This window comes from Phyllobates terribilis, unplaced genomic scaffold (assembly GCF_046119375.1).
Source record: "Phyllobates terribilis strain yellow unplaced genomic scaffold, ASM4611937v1 Scaffold_12__6_contigs__length_324123572, whole genome shotgun sequence".
In the NCBI taxonomy this organism is placed as follows: Eukaryota; Metazoa; Chordata; class Amphibia; order Anura; family Dendrobatidae; genus Phyllobates; species Phyllobates terribilis.
The window spans coordinates 299,634,940-299,644,815 of NW_027362772.1; the positions used below are offsets into that span (position 1 = coordinate 299,634,940).

Here is a 9,876-nt window from a genome sequence, read left to right on the forward strand (position 1 = left end):
CCAATCAGGTCCCCATGATATCACATGTCAGAGCTGTCGCTCTGCACCGGACCCTGGGGGTCCTGAGCGCTGCGGGACCACCGACCATTTATAAACGTCGGTGCTGCACAGAGCCCAAGCAGCACCGACGTTTATATACAGTGGGCGGTCGGGAACCGGTTAAAGGGGTTGTCCAGGATAAGAAAGACATGGCTGCTTTTTTTTTTTTTTTTTTTTTTAATTTATAACAAAAACAGCGTCACACCTGTCTGCAGGTCGTATTTGGTATTGCAGCTCAGCCCTATTCTGTTCATTGGAGCTGAGCTATCAGTTACATCCCATAGAAATTTTCTGAAAAAAAAAAGTTGCCATGTTTTTCTATCTCTGTACCGCCCCTTTTAACATTAAAGGGTCATCCAACTTTTTAAAAAAAGAGCGACAAATGTTTTAAAATACTTTTTTCCTCCTTCAAAAAGACGACAACACAAACCCATATTGCTGGACGACTCTTTTGGTTTAATATGAAGTCCACAGTCGGAGGCCACAGAGAGACAATGTAATGTTATATACAGTCCTGTTTCGTTAGCACAATCTATAAATTAAAAAAAGACCCGGTCACTCGCTGCAGCCGGTCACTAGCAGAGGGTGAACGTCTTCCAGAAGAAGTTCTTGCAGGGAGCTTTCCGCTCACGGGGAGGAAACTTCAAGGAGGAGATCAGCTTGGTGTCGAGGTTGTCGGGGGCCGCTCTTTCCATCTCTAGTGAATTACTCTCCGTGCTGTCCGTCCATCCAGAGAGCAACTTCAGCAGGAGATCTTCCTGGATTTTACCCAGGTCCTAGGACAGGAGACAGGTCATTACCAGATGAAATGTACATATAAAGGGTCTCCAGTCCATAGGGCGTCTGGTATTCTAGCGCATGTGAATGAGACTGAGCTGCAATACCAGACACAGAGATGGATGAGGAGTGTACACACTGAGGTAGAGAAAAACAATCTGCTCCACCATATCTGTAGGTGTTCAGCGCCAAGCTACTAAATGTTGCAATGATGTGTCAAGGAAGCATGGAACATGGCATTCCCTATTATTAAAGTGTGCACTCTGATCACTGGCTCCTGTCTGCAGCTGCCTTTCTGGCTCCTGTCTGCCGCTGCCTCTCGGGCTCCTGTCTGCAGCTGCCTCTCGGGCTCCTGTCTGCAGCTGCCTCTCGGGCTCCTGTCTGCAGCTGCCTCTCTGGCTCCTGTCTGCAGCTGCCTCTCTGGCTCCTGTCTGCAGCTGCCTCTCTGGCTCCTGTCTGCAGCTGCCTCTCTGGCTCCTGTCTGCCGCTGCCTCTCTGGCTCCTGTCTGCCGCTGCCTCTCTGGCTCCTGTCTGCAGCTGCCTCTCTGCCTCCTGTCTGCAGCTGCCTCTCTGGCTCCTGTCTGCAGCTGCCTCTCTGGCTCCAGTCTGCAGCTGCCTCCTGTCTGCAGCTGCCTCTCGGGCTCCTGTCTGCAGCTGCCTCTCGGGCTCCTGTCTGCAGCTGCCGCGGCCTCTCGGGCTCCTGTCTGCAGCTGCCTCTCGGGCTCCTGTCTGCAGCGGCCGCTGCCTCTCGGGCTCCTGTCTGCCGCAGCCTCTCGGGCTCCTGTCTGCCGCAGCCTCTCGGGCTCCTGTCTGCCGCTGCCTCTCTGGCTCCTGTCTGCCGCTGCCTCTCTGGCTCCTGTCTGCAGCTGCCTCCTGTCTGCAGCTGCCTCTCTGGCTCCTGTCTGCAGCTGCCTCTCTGGCTCCAGTCTGCAGCTGCCTCCTGTCTGCAGCTGCCTCTCGGGCTCCTGTCTGCAGCTGCCTCCTGTCTGCCGCTGCCTCTCTGGCTCCTATCTGCAGCTGCCTCTCGGGCTCCTGTCTGCAGCTGCCTCTCGGGCTCCTGTCTGCAGCAGCCTCTCGGGCTGCTGTCTGCAGCAGCCTCTCGGGTTCCTGTCTGCAGCTGCCTCTCGGGCTCCTGTCTGCAGCTGCCTCTCTGGCTCCTGTCTGGCGCGGCCTCTCGGGCTCCTGTCTGCCGCGGCCTCTCGGGCTCCTGTCTGCCGCGGCCTCTCGGGCTCCTGTCTGCCGCAGCCTCTCGGGCTCCTGTCTGCAGCTGCCGCTGCCTCTCGGGCTCCTGTCTGCAGCTGCCGCTGCCTCTCGGGCTCCTGTCTGCAGCTGCCTCTCGGGCTCCTGTCTGCAGCAGCCTCTTGGGCTCCTGTCTGCAGCTGCCGCGGCCTCTCAGGCTCCTGTCTGCAGCTGCCTCTCTGGCTCCTGTCTGCAGCTGCCTCCTGTCTGCAGCTGTCTCTCTGGCTCCTGTCTGCAGCTGCCTCTCTGGCTCCTGTCTGCAGCTGCCTCCTGTCTGCCGCTGCCTCTCTGGCTCCTGTCTGCCGCTGCCTCTCTGGCTCCTGTCTGCAGCTGCCTCCTGTCTGCAGCTGCCTCTCTGGCTCCTGTCTGCAGCTGCCTCTCTGGCTCCAGTCTGCAGCTGCCTCCTGTCTGCAGCTGCCTCTCGGGCTCCTGTCTGCAGCTGCCTCTCGGGCTCCTGTCTGCAGCTGCCTCTCGGGCTCCTGTCTGCAGCTGCCTCTCGGGCTCCTGTCTGCAGCTGCCTCTCTGGCTCCTGTCTGCCGCGGCCTCTCTGGCTCCTGTCTGCCGCGGCCTCTCGGGCTCCTGTCTGCCGCGGCCTCTCGGGCTCCTGTCTGCCGCGACCTCTCGGGCTCCTGTCTGCCGCGGCCTCTCGGGCTCCTGTCTGCAGCTGCCTCTCTGGCTCCTGTCTGCAGCTGCCTCTCGGGCTCCTGTCTGCAGCAGCCTCTCGGGCTCCTGTCTGCAGCAGCCTCTCGGGCTCCTGTCTGCCGCGGCCTCTCGGGCTCCTGTCTGCCGCGGCCTCTCGGGCTCCTGTCTGCCGCGGCCTCTCGGGCTCCTGTCTGCAGCTGCCTCTCGGGCTCCTGTCTGCAGCTGCCTCTCTGGCTCCTGTCTGACACGGCCTCTCGGGCTCCTGTCTGCCGCGGCCTCTCGGGCTCCTGTCTGCCGCGGCCTCTCGGGCTCCTGTCTGCAGCTGCCTCTCGGGCTCCTGTCTGCAGCAGCCTCTCGGGCTCCTGTCTGCAGCTGCCGCTGCCTCTCGGGCTCCTGTCTGCAGCTGCCGCTGCCTCTCGGGCTCCTGTCTGCAGCTGCCTCTCAGGCTCCTGTCTGCAGCAGCCTCTTGGGCTCCTGTCTGCAGCTGCCGCGGCCTCTCAGGCTCCTGTCTGCAGCTGCCTCTCTGGCTCCTGTCTGCAGCTGCCTCCTGTCTGCAGCTGTCTCTCTGGCTCCTGTCTGCAGCTGCCTCTCTGGCTCCTGTCTGCAGCTGCCTCCTGTCTGCCGCTGCCTCTCTGGCTCCTGTCTGCCGCTGCCTCTCTGGCTCCTGTCTGCCGCTGCCTCTCTGGCTCCTGTCTGCAGCTGCCTCCTGTCTGCAGCAGCCTCTCTGGCTCCTGTCTGCAGCTGCCTCTCTGGCTCCAGTCTGCAGCTGCCTCCTGTCTGCAGCAGCCTCTCTGGCTCCTGTCTGCAGCTGCCTCTCTGGCTCCAGTCTGCAGCTGCCTCCTGTCTGCAGCTGCCTCTCGGGCTCCTGTCTGCAGCTGCCTCTCGGGCTCCTGTCTGCAGCTGCCTCTCTGGCTCCTGTCTGCAGCTGCCTCTCGGGCTCCTGTCTGCCGCGGCCTCTCTGGCTCCTGTCTGCCTCGGCCTCTCTGGCTCCTGTCTGCCGCGGCCTCTCGGGCTCCTGTCTGCCGCGGCCTCTCGGGCTCCTGTCTGCCGTGGCCTCTCGGGCTCCTGTCTGCAGCTGCCGCTGCCTCTCGGGCTCCTGTCTGCAGCTGCCGCTGCCTCTCAGGCTCCTGTCTGCAGCTGCCTCTCGGGCTCCTGTCTGCAGCTGCCTCTCGGGCTCCTGTCTGCAGCAGCCTCTCGGGCTCCTGTCTGCAGCTGCCGCGGCCTCTCGGGCTCCTGTCTGCAGCTGCCTCTCGGGCTCCTGTCTGCAGCTGCCGCTGCCTCTCGGGCTCCTGTCTGCCGCAGCCTCTCGGGCTCCTGTCTGCAGCTGCCTCTCGGGCTCCTGTCTGCAGCTGCCTCTCGGGCTCCTGTCTGCAGCTGCCGCTGCCTCTCGGGCTCCTGTCTGCCGCAGCCTCTCGGGCTCCTGTCTGCCGCAGCCTCTCTGGCTCCTGTCTGCCGCGGCCTCTCGGGCTCCTGTCTGCCGCGGCCTCTCGGGCTCCTGTCTGCCGCGGCCTCTCTGGCTCCTGTCTGCCGCGGCCTCTCTGGCTCCTGTCTGCCGCAGCCTCTCTGGCTCCTGTCTGCCGCAGCCTCTCTGGCTCCTGTCTGCCGCAGCCTCTCGGGCTCCTGTTTGCCGCAGCCTCTCTGGCTCCTGTCTGCCGCAGCCTCTCTGGCTCCTGTCTGCCGCAGCCTCTCTGGCTCCTGTCTGCCGCGGCCTCTCTGGCTCCTGTCTGCCGCGGCCTCTCTGGCTCCTGTCTGCCGCGGCCTCTCTGGCTCCTGTCTGCCGCGGCCTCTCTGGCTCCTGTCTGCCGCGGCCTCTCTGGCTCCTGTCTGCCGCGGCCTCTCTGGCTCCTGTCTGCCGCAGCCTCTCGGGCTCCTGTCTGCCGCAGCCTCTCGGGCTCCTGTCTTCAGCTGCCTCTCAGCATTGTACTGCAGACAGGAGCTAGAGATGAGAGCACAGACTGGCACTGAGCACCACTGCAGAGGTGGAGAGCCACTGACTGAATGCAGTCAGCGCTGTCAAAGTGCCCATGGCAAGGGTGAACCCAAGACCCCTCATTTGCATACAAAATATTTTTTTTCTCCAGCAGCTAAAATGTATTCTACATGTATGATTTTTTTTACAGGGGCTGAATCACCTACACACTTGTATAACTGGTTTAATTAGCATTTTGGGTGTAAAAGACTCCCTTTCCACTACTCGGACAACCCCTTCTGAATCCTATGTTTCCTCTCTGTAAAATAATGACACTTATACTCGCTGCCGTTCCAGTGTCGGCACTGGCTTTCCCCGGGGCTTACGTGACATAATGGTGTCGGCACCGGAGGTGAGTATAGGTGTTACTATTTTACTAGGGGCAAAGGGATTCAGAAGGGGTCGTACGAGTAGTGGACAGCTCCTTTAATCTCTGGATGAAAAAAAAGTTTCGAAATATACCGTGGATTTCCATTCCTTTCAATACCGTTTTAAGCACTCTGCTTGATGTTAGTGAAGGTGAACTCTTTTTTTCCATTCGATAACAGTAACCCGCCACATATGTAGCACTGCTCAAATGTATCCACTATAGACAATGCTCTGAGCGAAACATCCTGGACTCCAGACTGATACATTGTAGCAAACTAGCAGAGCGATTCCCACAGCCTCTGCTGATGCGTTTGTCTACACTGATACAATTATATCCACCACTCGAGAGCAAGACTAGCTATATACGTAGGTTTGCTACCTTTGAATGGATACCAGGGTGTTTTCTTTCACTGACAGCAAGAACATAATATAAAAATGCTGAACCACAAAGTCTAGAAGAAAGTTTTCCAAATTTTATATGATGATGAAAACTTTAATAATCTAAAACCCAGAAACCCCTTTCAGACATTTGAAGACCAATTTTTTGCTGTTTTGCCGTCTTGGAGGGTGTGAGACGTCTGGAGATCTCCTTATCTGTATGCTTGATGCAGCAATTAGTAGCAGATGTCCCTGTTTGTCTGTATAATGGTCTCAATTTCACAATATAAACCAGACATTTGTGGTTTACATGAACCGAAGTCAATTAACCGAACGTCGGGCTCGCCTCCGAGAGATGCGCTAATTGACTACCAGCTGTTAATGCTCCACACCTCAAATTATATCTGCATCACCCCAGAGATGGAGACATGTGATAGCGGAGCGCAAAATGAGTCACAGCGTTATCGCTCGTTCATTACTAGCTTACCAGGGGGCTCATTGCAATTGCTAAGCACTTTATAATGGGAATGGAATATGATGGCTAATAAAGTATCAGGCAAAACCGGGGAGAATACATAGACTCGCCTGTGATCGATTAGATCCCATGACCCCAGTGCACAGCACAGATCCTTCATATATCACTATAGGGAACCAATTACTATTAGAAGAATTGGGGAGTAGTTATAGGATTCAAACTGTCTATGGCAAATAGGTAGGAAAGTTAGTGGTATTACACTTGTCTCTACTAGCTGGCATTGTAAGATGTATTTTTGGTGGTATAATAGGTTTCATACACTTGTCGGACACTAGGTGGCACTGCAGTGGTATATTTTGGGAAGTACTATTGATCCCACATCACATATGGCCAACAAATGGCAAATTAGAGGCATATATGTTTGTAACAGACATGATAAATGCCCACTATGACCATTGGATATTCATACCATAGAAGATTTGGCCATTCGTCCCATTATACCAATCTGATTTAAATGTATTCAGCTCCATTGCATCAAGCTCCTTCAGTTGTAGAATATGCCTATGATACTTTTGAGTTATCCTTATCTTTCATAAGAAAAAAAATACATAAAACAATTCTTGCACATCAAATATTTCCTCCCTCACCCCCCCCCCCGAAAAAAAAGACACTATAAAATGAAATACCCTAAATATAACCATACAATAATCCTATGATGATAAAAACATAGCAGTACAATGTCGAACACTCTGGTTCTAGTTTGTCTTCACCTTTCAGTATTGGTTTCCATTAATGTACAGCACATTACATACGGTACCGCAATGGGGTCATACTTAACCCCTACCCAACAATATGAGACAAGCAACCTAAAACCTGAAATATTTACTGTAATGTTTGACACTGGGTCCAAACAGTACTAATGGGGTCCTCTCTTTTCTGCCACAAGCCAAAATTCATTACTTAGCACTTGTTCACGTCATGCCAACATCTTGGTGACATCAGGAATGGGAGAGACCCAGCACTTGCCCGACATGTAAACTCCATGCATTGAGGTGACTTGAATACCATCTCTTTTATGGTTATTGAAGTAGTTCTCTTACCCGTACAAATGGGCTATTGGGACAAGAGACTTGTTCAGGGGGAGACTAGGTGGATTTTTTTGGCTTGAGTTTGTGAGTCTGTGTGGTCTCAATGAACAACTTTGTTTTGTCAGCTATATTTGAGTTTTTAAATAGTGTTGAATTATATGGGTTTCTGATAAGTTTATTTCGTCAGCGTATAGGTCTTCTTTGACTGCGCTTTTTGCATTAAAGAAAGGGGAATGTTCCTCCTTTTTAAATATATATTTAGTTTCTGTGATGCGTGTCAGACTATTTGTAGGACTGCATATCAGAATAATATTCTGCGAGAGGCATATATCCATTGAATTATTATCCATTCCTTTTTCTTCCCCTGGCCCTCTTTATTATGAGAGGTCATGTTTGGTGAGAAAGTGTGTCCATAAGTTGCTATGGGAGCACTCCCTGCGCTTTGACTCCTCCCTGGTCTGAGCGCTATACGTGCGATAACCTATGCTTCTATGGTTTTGTACTACTGTGCAATGACGCATTTCCGCCCTAGAGCCTGTGCAACGCATTTACGTTCCATTCACTTACATCCGGTGACGCGCTGGAGCCCGTGGAACGCATTTTCGTACTGACTTCACATCCGGTGACGCGCTTCCTGCTCCGTCCCGGAAGCGCTGACATTCAAGCAGCCTTACCAGGGATTGGTGTCCCTACAGCTGGTGAGTATTCATACTTTCCATAGCTGCGGCGACACACAGGCATTCATCCGATCTATGGTCTGTGGAGCGGTTGCGTTTACTATAGCACCACTCCCTTTCTTTTTTTTCCCCACTGTGGGATTCCCCGGGATAACCAGAAGAGGGGGGAAACGCGTCGGGTCTATGGGAACTTTGCTGGAATGACGCCGATTACCTATCCGCTTCTTAAGCGAAGTACAGTACCTCTTTGTTCAGGCCATACTGGCTCCGTTAGAGCTCATTTATATTGTCTATTCTGTTCTAAACTCTGTTGTCCGCTATCAAGGCCATGCATCCTCTGCGCGGGATGAAATTGTATTGTCATTTTGTGTATTATCATTTATAGTCTTATTTGATAGGGTCGAAGAGGGATAGTCTTCATTGAGCGGGTGAGCCACATCGTATTTATAGGGTGCCAACCTCTACAGACAGGAAGGGAATAGTTTGGGGCGAATCGTTCCCTATTCCATTTTGTGACCCAATATTTCTATATAATGAGCATCCAGGTGCTCTAGAACCTTTTTTTTAAACTTATATTAAAGATTCGAGTTTAGGGTTTTTTGTTTTTATTATTTGCACTTGTTCGCCTCAGTCTTGAGCTGATTGGAATAAACGGTGGAAGCAATGTTCTTTGTGGCTGTAGGAAGGAGGAACCTGCGTAGGTTATCCTGGAAGAGCAATGGGGCCACTGAGACCCAACATTGCCTCTCCCACTCCATATAGTAGATACATAGGGAACCGTCCTAATTTTATGGATTTTGGTGCAATTTACAAAGTTGTTTGCAGATATGTACCCTTCAAATTAAATACAAATACCGCAGTGCACATCCCCCCCCCCAACGTCCGTTTGTAGAAAAGCTGGGTACAAATCACTCCAAATAATATTAAAGGGGTGTTCTCATCTGAAACCTTTGCCCACAGGATATGCCATAAACATCTGATAGATATGGGTCTCGCATCTATTTTAAGAGTGGGGATCTGTACCTTGTGCCGATCTCCCCATTCATTTGGAGTGAATAAAAGTGCTTGCTTGACAATTTTCAAAACCCCGGTGGGGTTTAATGGAAGATGTGTTCCCCCTTTTTCCAGGATTGTGGGGGACTGCTTGGACTCGTTAGGCAGCCATATAGGAGCAGGGCATATAGGAGCCCATCATCCGGCGTGTGACAGCTACCTCTGTACCCCCTATAGCTACGGCTCTGAACCCCTACCTGGTCAGAAGTCATCAGAGTTCCCCATTATTGGTCTCTTGCTCCTTTACCGAAAAGACTCAATGATCAAAATCTCCAATGAGCCCTAAAGGAGGTTCAGTTTTGGATCCAGAAACGTCCATGATGATGGCAGTAGATAAGGGGATATAGAAGGTGTGATGGTGGCAAATGTCCTAATTCAGTCCACCCAATGGGACATATACTTGACCTGAGTCTGAGACTTTCTTCCCAGTTCTGGCCATTACTTAAAGGCATGTCGGTGATTATGTGATGACAAATTTACTACGTACGCCCTGAAATACAGAAAGGTGTGAGTAGGTGATCTCATGGACGACCTGTTCCTTTTGAGACATTTTTGTGCATTTGTCGGATGAGACAAATCTTCATCACCCCAACTATAATTATTAGTCTTCACATACTCACGTGAGCGCTGTTAAAAATCCTGAAATTATAGGGTTAATGGGGGTCTAAAAGTTAAGGGGATTTATTTTAACCCTTTCCTGGATGAGTACGTGGAATGAAGGGTGACTATGGATGCTTCCTTGTCCATCACTCACCTGATTGTGACCTAGTCTCATTCTGTTGTCAAGCGGTTGAGAGAGACCCTGGGCCCCCCACACGAGCAGCATGAGCATGGTCCCCGCAGAGCCCAAGAGCAGCATCTTCAGATCTGGACACGATGCAGCAGAGGAGAGCGAGGAAGATGCAGGAATGAGCCGGGGATGAGGATCCTCTGCTTCTTATACCCTTCCTCAAGCCCAAATGTGACGTCACAGAAGATAATTAAACTTGGGCAGCAAGGGATGGGGGGCACGGAGCATCAGCATCTCCAGGAGAATTAACAGCAGCTACAAGTGTAGGAACGATGCACAAGTCCGGCAGCCACAACCATTCATGTCCTCACAGCTGGGCACAGGGCAGCTCTGCAGGCGAGGACGGAGCAGGGGACAGGGAAGGAGGGAAGCTGAACATC

At 52.7% G+C, this 9,876-nt stretch overlaps 1 protein-coding gene across 1 annotated transcript; it reads right to left on the minus strand.

The window, feature by feature from the left end:
* Positions 1 to 474: 474 nt before the first annotated feature.
* Positions 475 to 9,655, minus strand: LOC141171741 (somatostatin-2-like). Its single transcript, XM_073655385.1, has 2 exons — positions 9,461 to 9,655; positions 475 to 815 (listed from the first exon to the last, which is right to left on the minus strand). Exons 1-2 carry the CDS (start codon positions 9,563 to 9,565, stop codon positions 615 to 617), a joined length of 306 nt encoding a protein of 101 aa, XP_073511486.1. The 5' UTR covers positions 9,566 to 9,655; the 3' UTR covers positions 475 to 614.
* Positions 9,656 to 9,876: the final 221 nt, after the last annotated feature.